The sequence below is a fragment of the Carcharhinus amblyrhynchos genome, chromosome 10 (assembly GCF_965287045.1).
Source record: "Carcharhinus amblyrhynchos chromosome 10, sCarAmb.v2.hapA, whole genome shotgun sequence".
In the NCBI taxonomy this organism is placed as follows: Eukaryota; Metazoa; Chordata; class Chondrichthyes; order Carcharhiniformes; family Carcharhinidae; genus Carcharhinus; species Carcharhinus amblyrhynchos.
In genome coordinates, this window is record NC_137333.1 from 67,355,433 (window position 1) to 67,376,104 (window position 20,672).

Sequence of the window (20,672 nt, forward strand, 5' to 3'; positions counted from 1 at the left end):
CTCTATCTTATCCCCTCTTTATTCAGTGTTATTACCAGGCTCACTTAACTTTCATTTCTGACAAAGGAGCTCCAATCAAAATTCAACTGGTCTTTTCACGTCATGGATACTATAGCTATGTGCTTTCTAGCATTTTTCAATTTTATTTCACAGTTTTAACATTAGCTGTGTTATTCTTTTAATTGCCTTGAAAACTTTATCTCTGCTGACACTTGATATGTTCTGCCATTCTTTTACTTTCATCCTTCTTTTTCCACTTAAATGGCCTGCTTCATGCTGATGGAAGGATGGATGTGCAACCCATCATTTATGCCTCTTTGCAGCTTTCCTGAGCAGCAATGAAGACCTTCTACAAGCATTCCCCTTTCAATTTCTTATTAACCAACTCACAATCCCTCTCACCACATTGAAACTTAAAGACTTCTTTTGCAGAACTTGGATAAGAAAAAAGTGGAACAAGTGTCATATTTGTGCCTGCCTTCACTCTTAACTGCAAACTGGGCTAAATTTTCCAAAACAGTAATTCCTAAAAGTGAAAGATTAGAAATATAAGCAAATGAGATTAAACTGGATTGAAATATTTTTGCAAATTTCTTGGGTAGTATATCCCATTAAGATACCAAAACATTCTACTTAAATATCTGCATAAATCAGCTCTTGCTTTTAGGGTCAATCAGTAAGTAAATCCTGCAACAGAACCCTATTTCTATAACTCTTAACATTCTACCTCTAAGAACAATAAATGGACCCGTCTCTGCCATTTCTGTCCTCATTCAGGTCTTACCTTAAAGTAGATAGGAGCCATGTCTCCCAGGTCCTTTGGTAGAGGAATGCATTCGTACACCATATGAAAGCGTTTCTTCAAATGCATATTGGTCTCAAAAAAGACACAGTCGAGACCTTTGTCTTCCAACATTTTCACCAAGGTTTTTCGAAACAGCTATTGAAAAAGGCAGACAGTTCAGTCCCATTCCAGCAAAGGAAACAAATTATTTTTAAAAAATCACCAAACAACAAAGTCTTGTGTTTGAACCTGGATTAATGCTGTTGGGAAATATTAACCAAGATTCCCTTTGGTTAGGAAAGGAACCCAAAATTGGTGTCAAAATTTCTTAACTATTTTTGAACTTGAATTATTTGAATGATGTCAATTGATCTTTGGCCAGAGTGGGTGTTTGCTGCTTTTTACAGCTCTCCAAGTCTGTATTTACTTAAAGATCACGATTGTCATATATTCACAGACTTCCACTAAGAACAGGGAGGCATACTGTTCACCTATATACAGGCCTGGTGTCGCATTATAATCAGTAATCTGTGAACTGTGTGTGCTGTTATATGCTCCGTCTGAGGCCAGAATTCTCCGTTCACCTGACAAAGGGGCAAACCCCGAAAGCTTGTGAGTTTACTATCAAATAAATTGGTTGGACTTTAACCTGGTGTTGTGCGACTTCTTACTGTGTTCACCCCAGTCCAACGTCGGCATCTCCACGTCCATGGGGTGGTCATTGTGTTTCCTTCCCCCAGTCTCCTTCAGAAACATCCTACCTCAATTTTACAGCATAGATTTTTAAATGGATTCCACAGAGTACAGGTGGTTCATCAACAGATTCCAAGGTCAAATGGAATAGTTTAGCACAGAAGGAAGCCACTCGCATTGCGAGTTCTTCTGAGGTGCAATCTAGTTACTTTGCTTTTTCCTGATACCCCTGAATTTTTTTTACAAGTATTAATCTAATTTCTCTTGGAAAGTTGCTTTTCAATGTGCATCCACCAACCTATGAGGCAGTGCATTCCAAATCCTAACCATGCATTCTGTAAAAATATTTTTCTTCACATCACCGCTGGTCACTTTGTCAATGATCTTCGATCTGTGCCCTCGCTTTAGTGAGCCTCAGTCATTGGAAATAGCTTCTGTTTATTTATCCTATCTAAATACTTTATGATTTTAAATACTTCTAGATGTTCCCTTAACCTTCTCTGCTCTAAGGAAAACAACCCCAGCTTTTCAGTCTATGGAACAATTTCTTTTGTACCCACTCCCATGCCTGTACCCCCTCTCTGTGGACAGAACAGAGCTAACACTTTGAATCTGGATGATCTCTCAGATTTGAAACATTAACTCTGTTCTCTCCGCAGATGCTGTCAGACCTGCTGCTTTTTCCAGCATTTTGTTTTGGTTTTAGATTCCAGCATCCACAGTAATTTGCTTTTTTTCATTAATATATATCACTGAATCTTGAGAAACTCCATTGTTTCATTTTCTCTCGTGCAAAAAAAAGTTATCAACTTCAACTGTCTGTTTGCTATCCCTTAGTAACTATGTATCCAGACTGCATCAAGTTAAAGGACAGAGACTTGAAACGTTGGCCGAATTCTCCGGCCATTCATATCCTGACACTAACCAAACAGGATGGAGAATTTCGCACTCAACCAAAACTACATTCACTACAGCAGGATGGGAGAGTCGCACTGGCGTGAATGGTCAGAGAATCCTGCCCGTTAACTTTGTTTTTCTCTCAACAGATATTCGCAGGGGGTATTCGCAGACACCTTCAACCTCTCTTTACAACAATCTGAGGTCCCGATCTGCTTCAAGACAACAACCATCATCCCGGCAGCAAAGAAAAGTTAGGAAGCGTGCCTTAATGACCATTGTCCGCTGGCTCTGACATCCATTATTATGAAGTGCTCCAAAAGATTAGTCATGGTACGAGTCAATTCCGGCCTCTCAGATTGCCTGGATCCACTTTGCCTACTGCCACAACAGCAGATGCCATCTCCCTGGCCCTGCACTCAACCCTGCAACACATGGATAACAAAGACACCTATGTCACGACTCCTATTTATTGACTACAGCTCAGCCTTTAACATCAATATTCCTACGAAATTCATCTCTAAACTCTGTGCCCCGAGGCTCAACTCCTCCCTCTGCAACTGGTTACTGAACTTCCTAACTCATAGACCTCAATCAGTAAGGATAGATACCTCCTCCACGATCATCCTCAACACCGATGCCCCACAGCCCATTACAATCCTCCTTATACAGCTGTAACTATGTGGTCAAATTCCCCTCCAACTCGATTTTCAAGTTTGTTGATGACACCACCATAGTGGATTGGATCTCAAACAATGACAAGATGGAGTACAGGAAAGAAAGAGAATCATAAACTGGTGCGACAACTGTCTGCACCAACCACAATCCCACCCAGGCCCTAACCCCACATCCCTACATGTTTACTCACTAATCCCTCTAACCTACGTGTCTTAGAACACTAAGGGCAATTTTAGCATGGTCAATTAACCTAACCCACACATCTTTGGGTGAGAGCTTCGGATGAGAGCTCTCAACATGGTTGAGAGCTTCAAGTTTTTAGGTGTCCAGGTCACCAACAACCTGTTCTGGTCCCTCCATACCGACACTACTGTTAATTAAACCCACGAATGCCTCTGCTTTCTCAGAAGACTAAGGAAATTTGGCATGTCTGCTACGACTCTCACTAACTTTTACAGATGCACCACAGAAATCAAATCTGTCTGGTCGTGTCACAACTTGGTATGGTTCGGGCTCTGTCCAAGGCTGCAAGAAACTACAAAGGTTCGTGAACAAAGTTCAGTCCATCACTCAAATCAGCCTCCCACCCACTGATACTGTCTATACTTCCTGCTGCCTAAAAAGCAGCTTGCTTAATCAAGGACCCCACATACCCTGGATATACTCTCTTCCATCTTCCTACATCAGGAAAAGGATACAAATGTCTGAGGATATGTACCTAACCGACTGAAGAACAGCTTCTTCCCTGCTGCCATCAGACTTCTGAATGGACCTACCTCATATTAAGTTGATCTTTCTCTACATCCTAGCTATGACTGGAACAGACATTCTGCACTCTCTCCTTTCTTCTCCATGAACGATATGCTTTGTTTAGTGAGCAAGAAGCAATATTTTTCACTGTATACCAATACATGTGAAAATAATAAATCACATCAAAGATACTGCCAGACTGCTGAGTATTTCCAGCATTTCTGCTTTTATTTAGCCAAACATTCAGCTGCTTTATAATCGTTTTGCCCTGGCTTCTGCTAAGCAGATGTCCAGGAGTAATACAAGATCCTTACAGTTAACAGCTTCATCAAGATTTTATTTTTATTTATTCATGGGATGTGGGCATCGTTGGCTTGGCCAGCATTCAGTGCTTTTCCGGAAGGCAAGCTAAATTCTCCCTCAGTGTTCCCAAACATATGCCTAAATATAGCAACTCTGGTGGGATTCAAACCTAATTCCCCATAGCATTATCCCTGGTTTCTGGATTACTAATCCAGTGACAATGCCACTGCCTCCCCTTAGATGAGCACAGACATCTGACATTACACACTCATACCCCTCCTGCTGAAATTAATAATGTTCCCAATAAATCCTTACTTTCCTAGTTTAGCATCACGCATGAGGAGGTAGGGAACTAAAAATGGAACGACGTCCAGCTCACTGCAGAGAGGTGTAAAAGCCTATGCTGCTCAACACTGAATACAACTTTTTCCTAAAACTCATCCTCATCAAATAAACATCACTACAAAGTACGTTTTCTAGAAAGGATTATATTGTTCATCGTGAGAAATGCTTGCATCATCCACAAGCAAAAGACATCAGTAAGAGGATAATCATTAACCTTAATGAGCAATTCTCCTGAGCCCAAGTAATATCTGCCTGAGATTTAAGGGTGACCGGTATATTGGTCAGTCATCATGGTGATGTACAATGTATTTTGCTGATTTTGTAGATATGAAAATAAAGGCTACTCATTGTGGTGAGACTGAGAGAATTAATGCAACTGATGATCCAGCTCATTGGATTCAGTTTTGACCCTTGAACGAATGTGGGACCTTACGTACAAACAATGAAGGTGGGGCAGGAGTAGCCACTAAGCCCCTTGAGCCTGCTCCACCATTCAATAAGATCATGGTTGATCTGATTGTAACCTCCAGTCTATCTCCAAGGATCTATCAATAATCTATCTACTTCTGCCTTAAAGATATTCAAAGATCTGCTTCCTCTGCCCTTTCAGGAAGAGAGTTACAAAGACTCACTACCTTTTGAAAGAAAATAGTTTTCCTAATCTCTACTTTAAATGGACAACCCCTTATTTTTAAACAATGACCCCTAGTTTTAGATTTGCCCACAACAGGAAACAAGATCCACATCCACCCTGTCAAGATCCCTTGAGATCTTAAAGGCTTCAATCAAGGCTTACTCTTCCAAACCCCAGTGGATACAAGCCTGACCTGTCCAAACTTTCCTCAAACAACCTGCCCATTCCTGGTATTAGTCTTGAAAACTTTCTCTGGACTACTTCTACTGCATTTACATCCTTAATTAAGGATGCCAATACTGAACAGTACTCCAGATGCCCTGTATAACTGATGCATAACTTCCCTACTTTTCTATTCAAATTCCCCTTGTAATAAATGTTACCATTCTTTCTCATCTTCCAGTCAAAATGGACAATTTCCCATTTGTCGACATTATACTCCATCTGCAGACCTTTGCCCCCTCACAATCTATGTCCCTTTTTAGCCTTCTTATGTCCTCTTCACAACCAATCAGCAAATTTAGCAACAAAAATTTTTTTGGTTTCTTCATACAAGTCATTTATATAAATTCTAAAAAGATGAAGCCCCAGCTCCAATCTATTTGTGCCTACCCTCTGTTTCCTGTAGCTAGCCAATCTTCTATCCATGCTAATGTGTTACCACCCCCCCACCACACCATGAGCTTTTGTTTTCTGCAATAACCTTTGATGTGGCACCTTGTCAAATGGCTTCTAGAAATCTAGGTACAGCACATTTATTGGTTTCCCTTTAACCACGGCACATGGGACTCCTTCACAGAATGCCAATAAATGGTTAAACACAATTTCCCTTTCACAAAATTATGCTGAGTCTGCCTTATTGCCTTGAATTTTTCTAAGTGCTCTACCTTAACACCTTTAACAATAACTACCATTTTCCCTACGTTAATTGGCCTGTAGTTCCCTGCTTTTTTGTTTCCCTCCCTTTTTGAATAAAGGAGCTACAATTGCGATTTTTCAATCTAATGGAACCTTCTGTGAATGTAGGGTATTTTGGAAAATTCAAGCCAATGTATCAACTATATCACTAGTCACTTGTTTTAAGACCCTAGGATTAAGTCCATCAGGTTAGGGATTTATCAACCTGGGCTGGAGGAGAATCCAGTAAAAAGTCTGACAACACCAGGTTTTAGTCCAACCTATTTATTTGATAATATACTCGCAAGCTTTCGAGGGGTTACCCTCTTCGTCAGGTGAATGGAGAGTTCTGGCCTCAGACAGAGCATATAAAGCACAGACAGTTTAGAGATTACTGATTAAAATGCGAATCCTTACACCTAACCTGCTGTTCAAGACCTGAAGTGGCTGATAATGTGAGTGGTAGGAGCACTGATCACAGTTTAAAGAGATGTGTATTGTCTCCAGACAGTACAGTAAGTGAGGTTTTGCAAACCCAGGCAAGTCACGGGGGTTACAGATAGTGCGACATGAACCCAAGATCCCTGTTGAGACCGTCCTCATGTGTGCGGAACTTGGCTATCAGTCTCTGCTCAGCGACTCTGCGCTGTCGTGTGTTGTGAAGGCCGCCTTGGAGAATGCTTACCCGAAGGTCAGAGGCTGAATGCCCGTGACCACTGAAGTGTTCGCCAACAGGAAGGGAACAGTCTTGCCTGGTGACTGTCGAGCGATGTTCATTCATCCGTTGTCGTAGCGATTCGCATTTTAATCAGTAATCTCTAAACTGTCTGTGCTTTATATGCTCTGTCTGAGGCCAGAACTCTCCATTCACCTGACGAAGAGGGTAACCCCTCGAAAGCTTGCGAGTATATTATCAAATAAATAGGTTGGACTAAAACCTGGTGTTGTCAGACTTTTTACTGTGTTTACGCCAGTCCAACGCCGGCATACCCACATCTGGAGGAGAATCCCCAGGGAGGCTTTGCTGAAATGTGGTACTAATGGTTTGGTTCTTCTCAGTACCATAGATTCCCTGTGTGACAGAACACCTGGACTACAGTGAATGTCTGTCAGGGTGTCTTTTAAATTTGGCCCCATAAGGTAATAGCGGGGCAGATGAATGTCTGCCTTCTCTGCCATGAAATTCACTGAACTCCTTGCTGATGTATAATTAATAAGTCGAAAAATGGAAGATTGTGCGTGATCACCCAGCAGGAATCATGCTGACTTTCCTGCCTGACAATGCATTTCATTTCCAAAATGGAAAATTTTGTCCTGAGGTTCTTGCAAAGTGCTGCATAACCTGGCATCAGGAGCATGTTCATCAGAGGTCAGATTCGCTGCATTTGTCTAGTGGTTCGCATGGTGGATTCCTGCATACCAAAGGCAGTACTCTATAGTCAACTGAGCACGGGTATTCACACCACAACTCATCCCAGATTTAGATATAAAGACATCGGAAAACCAATCATGCGGCTTGCAGCTTACATGAAAAAAATAATTTTGGATAGACCCAAATGGTGAAGTCTCTGTCAAAAAGCGATTTCAACATTTGAGCAGATCAGAGCAAAGTGCCTTCAGGACAAGCATGTGAAGATAATGCCTCATCCATTTCTCTAACACTGACTTCACATAGAGTCTTTGCAATAAGTCTGCAAATTGAGATTTGGTTTAATGTCATGCATGAGGTAACATCAAGCTAGATTGTAAACATGTCTTTTTTTTAAGCATGCTGAACAGTCACCTTTTGGGGCAATGGGACAATCACTACTTAAAATAAATTACAAATTGCATTTTAAATTCTAAGTAGACTTACTGAACTTGGGAAACCAATTCTTAAACTATATGTGTTAATATTTCTATCCAATGGCAAGTCAGACTGCCTTTTCTGATAGCAATAACAAGATAAGAGGTGCAGTGACATCAATATTTATGTAAGAAAGTCCAAGAACATTACAGTACCATCATGCAATTTTTTCTTCCCTTTTTTTTCTGTCTTCTTCTGCCTTTATCTGCTGAAGACATCAGTTTCGATTTTCTGATTTCTATGCTGACATTAAAATAACACCAACTGGAAAATTTAGGCTACAACTATTTGCCTTGGTATAGTTCCACAAGTGCTGTTCATCCTTGGGCTTTCTTGGCCCATGAACCTCAGCAAAGGCTTGTTAATAAGTTGAGGCCGATTGTTGGCAGGGTACTGAAGTTCAGAGAATATCCACTGAGAAGTACCGTCTGCAATAATTCCTGCTTAGTGGTCCTGCATGGAAAGTCTGGCTAATTTTCTCATTTACAATCTCCTTGAAATCAGCTAGCTAAATACAACCAAGTCTTGAAACCTTCTTGACTCATATGGCTCAGCTGCTCGCTACTTTAATCTGCTGTAGCAGTGGAGAAAATGCATTGCACTAAGAGGAAATGAGTTTTGATTTACAATTTTGAATTAACTAACCTGGAGCAATCCTTTTAAAACTTTGGAAGGAAGCCTAAAAGTTAAATCTTGCACCGTCATCATATTTATTGCCTGCTTTGGTAGCTATCATTTAGTGACCTTCTCATGAGCTTTCAAACTCATATACATGTTTGAAAGGTTAAATTAAGTTTACTAAGAATATTCATATTTGCCTTTCATCTTGAGTTCATTCAAATATACTATTGTTGTTTTACATCAATCCAAAGCACTTTTTATGTTTAATTAGCTTTGCGAAAATATGTTTTGTAAAAGTAGCTTTTGCTTGCAATTTGTGTTTAGAAAGTCCCCTGCAATGTCAGGGAATACTGATCTTATTTCAAACTAAAATAAAGATCCATGTTTCAAATAAGTGCGGCGTGCAGGAATGGAACGGCGATAATTATGGGGGATTTCAATCTACATATTGATTGGTTGACCCATGTTGGACGCGGTGGGCTCGAGGAGTTGTTCTTGGAATGCTGCCGGGATGGTTTCCTTGAACAGTGTGTGCTGGAGCCGACGAGGGAGCAAGTTATCTTGGATCTGGTGTTATGTAACGAGGCGGGTAAAATTAGGGACCTTGTGGTGAAGGATCCTCTTGGGGAGAGTGATCATTGTATGGTGGAGTTTCTGATGCAGCTGGAGGAGGAGAAAGTGGGTTCCCGGACACGCGTCCTTTGTTTGAACAGAGGGGAGTACGGAAGGATGAGAGAAAAATTGGCAAATGTTGACTGGGGGAGCGCGTTGGAAGGTAGGTCTGCTGAGGAACAGTGGAGGATCTTTAAGGAGATCTTTCTTGGTGCTCAGCAGAAATTTATTCCGATGGTTAAAAAGGACCGTAGGAGGAGAGGTAATAAGCCGTGGATAACGAAGGAGGTGAAGGAAAGTGTTAAATTAAAAGCGGAGGCGTTTAGAGTAGCTAAGAGTAGTGGGCGAGAAGAGGATTGGGAGAGGTTTAAAAGTCAACAAAGATTGACAAAGAAGTTGATAAAGAAGGGTAGGATAAACTATGAAGCTGGGCTAGCGCTTAATATAAAAAAGGATAGCAAGAGTTTTTATAAATATATAAAAAGGAAGAGGCTGGCTAAGGTGAACGTTGGACCCTTAGAGGATGAGAGGGGGGACTTAGTGGTAGGGGATGGGGGAATGGCTGAGGCCTTGAATAACTTTTTTGTTTCGGTCTTCACGGAGGAGGACGTGAATAATTTGCCGGGTGTTAGCAATGGAAAGATGGTAGGACAGGAGGGCCTCAATGACATTATGGTTACTAGAGAGGCGGTGCTCGACAGACTGGAGGGACTGATTGTGGACAAGTCCCCAGGACCGGATGGAATGCATCCAAGGGTTCTGAAAGAAATGGTGGAGGTGATAGTGGATGCCTTGGTGGTTATTTTCCAAACATCACTGAATTCCGGGGAAGTGCCGCAAGATTGGAAAACGGCTAATGTTACGCCATTGTTTAAGAAGGGTGGCAGGCAAAAGGCAGGGAATTATAGGCCTGTTAGTTTAACGTCTGTTGTAGGTAAAATGTTAGAATCCCTCATCAAGGAGGAAATAGCGAGGCATCTTGAGGGGAATTGCTTGATAGAGCAGACGCAGCACGGTTTCGTTAAGGGGAAGTCGTGTCTGACAAATTTATTGGAGTTCTATGAGGATGTGTCTAGGGCAGTGGATAGAGGACAGCCGGTGGATGTGGTCTTTCTTGATTTTCAGAAGGCGTTTGACAAGGTACCTCACAAGAGGTTATTGCAGAAGGTAAGGGGGCATGGAGTTGGGGGTAGGGTGTTAGCGTGGATAGAGGATTGGCTGTCAAATAGGAGGCAGAGAGTGGGGGTCAATGGGTGCTATTCGGATTGGCAGTTGGTGACTAGTGGAGTGCCCCAGGGGTCGGTGCTGGGGCCTCAGCTATTTACCATTTATACAGATGATCTGGAGGAGGGAACCGAGTGTATGGTGTCGAAATTTGCTGATGACACCAAGATTGGTGGAATGGCAAATTGCGCGGAGGGTGTGGAGAGTCTGCAGAAGGATCTAGATAGGCTGGGCGAATGGGCCAGGAAATGGCAAATGGAATTTAATGTTGGCAAGTGCGAGGTACTCCACTTTGGTAGGAAGAATGGTAGGAAGGACTATTACTTACGTGGCGAAAAACTGCAGCAGGCAACGGTGCAGAGGGACCTTGGGGTCCTTGTGCATGAATCGCAAAAACCCAGCCTGCAGGTGCAGCAGGTGGTCAGGAAGGCGAATGGGATGCTGGCCTTCATAGCGAGGGGGATTGAATATAAAAGTAGGGAGGTCTTGCTGCAGCTGTATAGGGCACTGGTGAGGCCGCAGCTGGAGTACTGTGTGCAGTTTTGGTCGCCGCACTTACGCAAGGATAATTTGGCCTTGGAGGGAGTGCAGAGGAGGTTTACTAGGCTGATGCCAGAGTTGAGGGGGTTGAGCTATGAGGAGAGGCTGAATAAACTAGGCTTGTACTTGTTAGAGTTTAGAAGAATGAGGGGAGATCTCATTGAGACATATAAGATGATGAATGGGATGGATAGGATAGAGGTGGAGAGACTCTTCCCGCTCAGAAAGGACAGTAGGACTAGGGGGCACAGCCTCAAGATAAAGGGGGTGGCGGTTTAGAACGGAGTTGAGGAGGAACTTCTTCACTCAAAGGGTGGTGAATCTCTGGAATTCTCTGCCCGTTGAAGTGGTGGAGGCTGCCTCGCTAAATATTTTTAAGATGCGGGTTGATGGGTTTTTGATAAGCGAGGGGATTAAGGGTTATGGGGAGAGAGCAGGAAAGTGGAACTGAGCCACGACAGATCAGCATGATCTTATTGAATGGCAGGGCAGGCTCGAAGGGCTAGATGGCCTACTCCTGCTCCTATTTCTTATGTTCTTAGGTTCAATAAAATAACTAGAAAAGTACTTTTGAGTCAAAAGAAGTAATTTACAGTTTTAATCTGACCTGTATTTCCTCCCAGATGTCTTCATCCAGTAGGGTTCCTGCAGTGTGATGCTGGAGAGGTACTATTAGGCAGTGACCTTCAGTCATGGACTGGTAATTTGGCAGACATAAATATACCTGGGATAAAAGAAAATATCAGAATTCATATCATGAAACCAAAATGAACACAATGTTCCTTTTTGCTTGCTGCATATTTCAAAAGAAGTTTTGTTTGCGGTATGAATATAAATGGACCCATCATCTAATTTCTTAGACTAAAAAAGGCATATTTCAAAAGAAATTTTAAAAAGCATCACCAATATATTTTGGAATACTGTTTGCTGGCCATGCACTGTATCACAGTAGTGAAATGTAGATAATTTTCCTCGCAAGTTTGCAGCAGTTACACTGCAATACAATGCATTGCAAATAAAGGTAAAAGCCTAATTTTGCAATCAATGATGGTCAAATGAAGTTCATTACGTTTAGACTTTCCCACAAAACGTTTGTGGGTTTTTACGTAGTAATTTGCATCATCAGTCAAAACAGCCTTCTACAAATGATATGTGACATGTATGAACAGGGCAAGCAATGAAATGTTCCTTAACCAATCAGATTAAACAATCTTTACTGAGGCATGTGGATAAACCAAGAATTGTCTATTGGAATGCTTAATTTAATTTAAAATCATGTAACAGAAAGTGAAATAGAAAAAGAAAAAACAAATGGAACTGGACATGGAAGTGAGAGTGCGAAAGAAATAAAAAGAAAAGGCAATAAAATGTTTTAATTCTTAAAAATCTCCTGCAAAATATTTAATACCTGAAGGACTGAGACTTGATACTTAAAAAGTAAATTTCCAATGGCAGGATGATTGGTTAACTGCAATTAAATTTATCATGCTATTAAAAATGCATTTACACTTGAATGGCAAGCTCTACACTATTCTTTATATGGTTTGTGGGTATCTAATGGACAATTACCACAACTTTACGCACTTCATTTATTTGAGTGATAAATCCTTTGGCAAAATTCTATTGGAGCAAGGGTTCTGGAGGAGCACGGCAACTCCAGCAGCAACTTGCTGATTTCCACATTTAACTGTTCAGGTATGTAAAGTGGAAGCTGGTATCTGATTTACTCCCTAGTAATTTTGAGTACTGATAATGGTACTGTTATTCTTACAACAAATCTGTACTATTCTCTGTACTATTAAATCGCACAATTTCAATTCAACAAGTTCACAGACAAAATTTCTCCAGCGTTGGCATAAGATTAAAATTACTCATCAATCTTTCAGTTTACAATATTCTGAAACACAAAATCTTGAAGTGTACTGTAAGAGTGGAAACCTACTGTCTGTTTTTCATCTTATTTCACCCATTGAGCACAGATAAGTGTCCAGATTCTAAAACGATAATGTTTGATTACAGAAATGTTAATAAAACCATTGGAAACTGTGTCAAACAAACTACAGCAGCTGATGGTTTATTTGTAAGGGTCCATTATCTTCATGTGTATAATGCTTTTATGGAAGACTCAAAGAACCGTATGATTTAATTGAGTGTGGGAAAGGGTCACAAGTAAAGCCCTAAACACCAGTTGTAGCATCACTCATGAGGCTGTCAAATCATTTGACTTCCCAACACCTCCAAATCAATGTTCTTGCCACTGGTTGTTAGACACAGTCATCTTCATGTCTGACTCTTCATTAGCCTGATAGAATCATCAAAAGGTACAGCTCAAAAGGAGGCCATTCAGCCCATTGTCTGTGCTGGCTCTCTGAAGGAACAAATGGTGAGGTGAAACTTCCGACTCTCAGTCAAATAACTTCTATCGCCAACATTTTTATAACTGATAAAACAAAAATGTTCAAAGAAAAACGAATTCAGGAGAATGTGCATTCTCCTGAGTTGCTTGCAGCAGTGTCACCAAGATAAACTGTCAACTGCTGGCAACTCCAGGACAGTGCTGCAGCGTTGTGAACCAATCTTACCCTTAAAGTTTAGCTGTTGCTCGAGGCACATTTTTTTCAGCGCATGGTCCCTTTAAATTTTTTGCACGGCTATGGAAATGCACTGTTTATCACAAAACATGGTCTGCACTGTACCTTTCATACTTCAGCGCATGGCTTTGAAGTATGATTGGCAACTTTAGACTAACCCAATAAAGGAATTGTTTCTCCATAAACTTGTGCTGAAAAGTGACTTATAGCAGTAACTTTCAAACTTATTTATCTTACCTTTACACCAATAGCAATGATAAGATGCTTTGGAAGTTCTGGGTTGTCGAAGCAATACTGGCATTTCTCCATGCGGCCAGCTAATCTCTTGTGCTCATGAATAGCTTTATTCCGTTGCCTTTCATCATCTTGGCCTGACTGGCTTTTTCTGGCTGCTTTTGACACAAACATGTCGTCCAATGTGTAGTAATCCCTATCCATCTTCTCGAGGAACTAAAAAAAAGATCAAATGGGCAGTTAAAAATGTCAGAAATAATAGTTTAAATAAAACTGAACAATAGTTAGACCAACTTTTGTCCTTGATCACACAACAAAACAATGGCACAAGGCCCAAGATTAACTTGATTTAAAAGCTACAGTAGAGATTTATTCACTTACATAAATTGCAGCTTCCCCTATCTCACAGTCATTGTAGCCAGCATTGTGGCTAGCATTCTTAGGCTGCTCCAGAAAGAGAAGGGGTTATGACATTTTAACACCTGGGCCTCATCTAAACGATGCAAAGTTATCTTTCCTCGTAGCCTGAGGACCCTGCGCTCAATATGTTTCTTTACGTTCTCCTCTTCACAAAATAAATTTTATTCACATTTAAATGTTACCTTCAGATTTTGTTTCTAGTAAGTGAAACCAATCTTTAGTTGGCGTGCTGGCCTTATTATCCTTCAGCTAGTGCTCGAGCTATTTTCAGGCCCATGAATTTAGACAGACAACATCTGTAGGTAGAGAGGATGTAATGCTGGCTCCATTCTCCAGTGGAAGCTCAGCTGTGGGATTCTGGAGTTCCTAAAACTCCATGTGACTGGACCTGCTGCCATGTATGGGATTATGACGGCTAATTGCCACTCACTAAGCAATGGGAAATGCCTTAGAATATATTTAGCCACTTCTAAAATGGGGTGTGACACTTTCCAGTTAGTTTAAAAAGAAGTTCATTTCTGTCACTATCAGTCACATTCTTCAAATCATACATCAGTGCTCCTAGATGGTTGGTGCTCAAAAGATGTAGAAGTTAGAAGACGTATATGTGTGCCTTTTCTTATCTTAGATAAATTAACATGCTAATATTGTTCTCTGAAACCACACAATAAGAAGTGGAACCAACTGCATTTTACATAACTAGGAGATGTAAAAAACAAACAGCAGCTCAATTATTTCAAAATAACATCCTAATTACTTGCCTTCATTTTTAAAATATAATACAAAGACTACCCTAGACAACTCTTTATAATGAACAGATTTGCCACGTACAAACAAGTGCATCACAACTAGTTTACACATATTCCTCATCTTAGTTTTCTCAACTCTGTTCTAAAAAATGCTTTTATTAAGATTTATGTTTTATAATGAATATTCTTTTCAAATAGATTCAAAAATTGAGTTATTTAAAAATATATATCATTCACCTCATCTACGTCACAACTAGATACTACCACAGGTCTCGGGGAACAATGTGATCGGGGAAAGAAGAAAATAAAATCACACGGTTCCTGTTACAGATTGCAATCCAGTGGCCACTGTTGAAAAATCAATGTGACCACTGAGAAGAGAGCAAAAGGAATTGAATCGGGCTCAGGTTGTGATGGTCTCCAAAATTGAATAATCCATCAATATTCACCATCCAGCCTTGTGCATGAAAAATAATGGCTTGAGTGAAGTTTTGGTGGCTTGCCAACACATATGCATTCCTAAGGCTAGAAAGATTGATATATTCAGGAAGACATGGAAAAATAGAGGAATATATGTTTTTCCCTAATTAAGGAACTCCCAACAGACTGAAAGGATAGGAAATTGTTGTTTGCTCCTTGTTAATTCATTTTGTAACGAACTTCTGAGTCCTGTGTGAAAATATCTGATGCCCTGAATGAAATGGGAGATGCTGAAATATCACCAAGTGAGGAATTGTGTATGAAACCAACTATTTAATGTTACCTAATGGAGGTGCTTGAAATCAATTTCCAGCAAGAGGTTAATGCCGTAGAAAAGTGAAACTCCAAGATGCTGCAAGAACATCACTGTCTCATTTGTAAAATGAACCTAATAAACTCTTCTGCATGATTTAATTAATCTCACTTACAACTGACCTTTCAGTGAGTCTCCAACATCAAACATGCTGGCATTTTACCAAGGATGTTTTTTCACTCCAGGAAGTGACTACAGATGAGCAAAATTACAATCAAGACAAAATAACTACTGGAGTTTATCATTTCATATAATTAACTCATTAACATACCCTCCAGTGAATATATGACTATTAATTCAATGTATTTTTGCAAGGTTCAGGTTCTCTTTCATTTCAAAACATATCCTGTGTATAACTTTATTTCTAATGCCAAAACTCAAAATTTGATTTGATGAAAACAATTAGTATTTCGCCTTTTTTCTCCTGCATTTATCAACTCTGGGAAGATACTTGAACGTACATCAATTATGTTTATGGATTAATTCGCAAGACAGCAGTAGTGCTAAACTAGGAAATTAGGTACGATTATGCATTCTTGCGGACCAATTAAATTTCAACGGCCCTGCATCTATTCTTTGAAGAGTGCCTTTCTATCACTATGTTCTAGAGCAGGCGGATTGTAACACTGCAGCACATCATCTCAGTAATCTGACAATGCTACTGCATTTCAAATATAGCTGAATAAAAGAATCATCCATAAGGAAATACGAAACAAAAGATTTAGAGTTTAGCCTCAATGATTTATGTAAAAAAAAAGTTTCAGGAAGCTTTGGGATGAATTGGGACCCAAACCAAATAGGCAGGTAGAGACCATTATAACTTGCATCAAAAGACAGAACAATCGCAAATTCACTCCATACTGCACTTACAAGATAATTTTAGGTAAAAATGATCAATAATAAATTACATTTGTGCTTTGACGCTCTAGAGACTATGACAAACAATTTTTTTTAAATGTTTAAAATTCAGTGATAGGTTAAGAGTCTTTGTTTAGTGACTTGGGTGGTCTTATACATGAATCACAGAAAAGGGAGACGTACACACATACAACAATTAGGAAGGTGAATGATCTGTTAGTCATTATTGCAAGGGAGTTGGGATATAAGAGCTTGGGAGTCTTGCTGCATTTTCATGATTATAGAGATAGTGTACCGCGTACCTTTTGATATCCTGACTTGAGGATATGCTTGCCTCACAGAGGGTGCAAATAGATATTCACGAGATTGATTCCTGGGATGATAGGGCTATCCTGTGAGAGAAATTGAGTAGAAAAGGCTCACATTCTGTGGAGTTTACAAAACCAAATGGAGATCTCATTGAAATCCATAAAATTATTTGTGGTCTTGACAGGTTAGATGTTGAGATACTGTTTTCTCTGATTTGAAAGTGTGACAGGAGAGATCATAGCCTAATAATTGGAGATAGGCCATTTAGGACTTAAATGAAAAAGTTACTTTTCACTCAAAGGGGTGTGAATCTTCGGAATTTTCTAACCCAGAGGACTGTGTGTGCTCAGATGATAAGTATATTCAAGATTGAATGTTACAGATTTATGAACATTTGTGGGATCCAGAGGAAAGAGTATGTGGAAGTCCAGCCATGATCTCATTCAACGATGGAGTACGCTTGAGGTGTGACATGGTTATTCCTACTCCATACTTCCTTACTATAAAGACAATTAGTACAAGGATCTACTTCTAGTCTGGCTTCCTATATAATAGCACGTGTTTTCCATAATCTGTTATGCCTATGTTTGAAAGGGCCTTTAGAAGCAGAAAAATATCACATTTCATGTCCAGTCTTAAATTTGAAACTTCATACATAAACACAAGACTATAAATAATACTGCTCATATTTGGGAAACAATATTAAGAGAATTGTATTGGAGTGCAATGCAACATCCAGGTTTTAAAACTCCAGACTGCATGCTAAAATGTTACAACCAGCTTACTGTTAGGACCTAAAAATTGTACTCGTTTCAAATGTTAACTGTACTTCAGATAACTCTGAATTATTGTCCCAGTATAGCCAAATATTTAATGAAGCCTACATTATAAATTACATTGACATATTAAACTGCTGGCATTGTTGCAGAAGCTCCACAAAGTTCCATGTTGTTAAATTCATCATCTAGTTCATGGTTCCAGTTAATATTGTAAAGGTAACATTTATTTCTGGGAAAACTCCTGTTGTGAAGGTAACTAAAATGTTGGGTTTTAGAGATTTCTAAAAGAAAAAGATTATCCATGTTTGTTTAACAGCTTCAAAATGGAAGGGATGGAGCTGTTAAACAGTAGATGGGCTAACTTAGCAGGAAAAATTGTAAAGGCAGATTAATTGGCTTGGAGATGGGTTTGAGGATAAACACCAGCAAACTATGTCATCATAGAGATAGGTGAAGCTCAGTAAGGTTCTCTGGTTTCAAGTTATCTGTGTGTTGGCTGAGGGAGAGGATTGGTTGCAGTTTGAGCCTCCTATGCATTGCAGTTCACACAGAATCCCTGGAAGCTAGACATAGAACATAACAGCACAGTACAAGCCCTTCGGCCCTCAATGTTGGGCCGAGCTATGTCCAATCCCAAGATCAAGCTATCCCCTCCCTACCATTCTGGTAGGCTCCATGTGCCTATCCAATAACCGCTTGAAAGTTTCTAAAGTGTCCAACTCCACTATCACAGCAGGCAGTCTATTCCACACCCCAAGCCCTCTCTGAGTCAAGAATCTACCTCGGACATCCCTCCGATATCTCCCACCATGAACCTTATATTTATGCCCCCTAGTAACAGCCACATCCACCAGAGGAAATAGTCTCTGCACGTCCACTCTGTCAATCCCTCTCATCATCCTATAAACCTCTGTTAAGTCACCTCTCATCCTCCTCCGCTCCAAAGAGAAAAGCCCCAACTCCCTCAACCTTTCCTCGTAAGACCTAACCTCCAAACCAGGCAGCACCCTGGTAAATGTCCTCTACACTCTCTCCACATCCTTCTTATAGTGAGGTGACCAGAACTGAACACAATATTCCAAATATGGTCTCACCAACGTCTGGTATAGTTGCAGCATAACCCCATGGCTCTTAATCTCAAACTCTTTGTTAATAAACGCTAACATACTATAATCCTTCTTCACAGCTCTATCTACTTGAGTGGCAACCTTCAGAGATCTGTGGATATGATCCCCAAGATCTCTCTGTTCCTCCACATTCCTTAGAACCCTGCCATTGACCCCGTAATCTGCATTCAAGTTTGTCCTACCAAAATGAATCACTTCACATTTATCAGGGTTAAACTCCATCTGCCACTTTTCGGCCCAGCTCGGCATCCTATCAACGTCTCTTTGCAGCCTGCAAGAGCCCTCCACCTCATCCACTACTCCACCAATCTTGGTGATGTCAGCAAATTTACTAATCCACCCTTCAGCCCCCTCTTCCAAATCATTGATAAAAATCACAAATAGCAGAGGAGCCAGCACTGACCCCTGTAGTACATTGCTGGTAACTGGCCTCCAGTCTGAAAATTTTCCTTCCACCACCACCCCCTGTCTTCTATGACACAGTCAGTTACTTATCCAATCGGCCAAATTTCCTTCTATTCCACACATCCTTATCTTCTTCATGAGCCTCCCATGGGGAACCTTATCAAATGCCTTACAAAAATCCATCAACTACTCTACCTTCGTCCACACACTTAGTTACCTCCTCAAAGAATTCAATCAAATTTGTAGGCAGGACTTATCCCTCACGAAATCGTGCTGACTATCCCAGATTAAACTGCATCTTTCCAAATGGTCATAAATTTTATCTCTCAGGACCCTTTCCATTAACTTACCGACCACTGAAGAAAGACTAACTGGCCTATAATTACCAGGGTCATTCCTATTTCCTTTCTTGAAGAGAGGAACAACATTTGCCATTCTCCAGTCCTTTGGCACAATCCCCATGGACAGTGAGGACCCAATGATCAAAGCTAAAGGCTCCACAATCTCATCCCTTGCCTCCCAAAGTATCCTAGGATGTATCCCATCTGGCCCAGGGGACTTATCAACACTCAGGTTTTTCAAAATTGCTAATACATCTTTCCTCAGAACATCTACCTCCTCCATCTTATCAACCTGTATCATGCACTCATCCTCAAAAACATGGCCCCTCTCCTTAGTGAGCACTGAAGAAAAATATTCATTCAACACCTCGCCTATCTCCTCTGACTCCACGCACAAGTTCCCACTACTATCCTTGACTGGCCTTAACCTCACCCTGGTCATTCTTTTATTTCTCACATAAGAGTAAAAAGCCTTGGGGTTTTCTTTTATCCAACCCACCAAGGGCTTCTCATGCCCCCTTCTAGCTCTCCTAAGCTCTTTCTTTAACTCATTCCTAACTACCTTGTAACACTCAAGCAACCCAACTGAACCTTGTTTTTTCATCCTTACATACACTTCCTTTTTCCTCTTAACAAGACATTCAACCTCCTTTGTGAGCCATGGTTTCCTCACTTGGCCACTTCCTTCCTGCCTACCAGGGACATACCTATCAAGGACACGCAGTAATTGTTCCTTGAAAAAGTTCCAGTTTTCTTTTGTGCCCATACCTGACAGTTTCTGCTCCCATCTTATGCTCCCTAATTCTTGCCTAATCGCATCATAATTTCCCCTCCCCGATTATAAACAATGCCTTGTCGTGTGACCCTATCCCTTTCCACTGCAATAACGAAGGACACTGAATTGTAGTCACTATCTCCAAAGTGCTCTCCCACAAACAAATTTAACACTTGGCCCGGTTCATTACCCAGTACCAAGTCCAATGTGGCCCCACCTCTTGTTGGCTTATCCACATATTGTGTTAGGAAACTCTCCTGCACACTCTACAAAAAGTGTCCCACCCAAACTATTCGACCTATAAAAGGTTCCAATCAATATTTAAAAAGTTAAAGTCACCCATGATAACGATCTTGTGACCTCCGCACCTATCCATAATCTGCTTTGCCATTTCCTCCTCCACATCTCTATTACTATTTGGAGGCCTGTAGAAAATTCCTAACAACATGACTGATCCTTTTCTATTT

The 20,672-nt window shown here is 40.6% G+C and overlaps 1 protein-coding gene across 2 annotated transcripts in view; it reads right to left on the minus strand.

Annotated features, from left to right (window-relative positions):
* Positions 1 to 20,672, minus strand: part of cwf19l2 (CWF19 like cell cycle control factor 2) — a 127,963-nt gene that overhangs the window by 16,762 nt on the left and 90,529 nt on the right. For both annotated transcript variants that reach the window (XM_080197234.1, XM_080197233.1), the window contains 3 exons: positions 13,653 to 13,865; positions 11,432 to 11,548; positions 785 to 940 (listed from right to left, as the gene is read on the minus strand). In XM_080197234.1, coding sequence (XP_080053360.1) covers positions 785 to 940; positions 11,432 to 11,548; positions 13,653 to 13,865 — 486 coding nt within the window. The remainder of the gene's footprint in view (positions 1 to 784; positions 941 to 11,431; positions 11,549 to 13,652; positions 13,866 to 20,672) is intronic.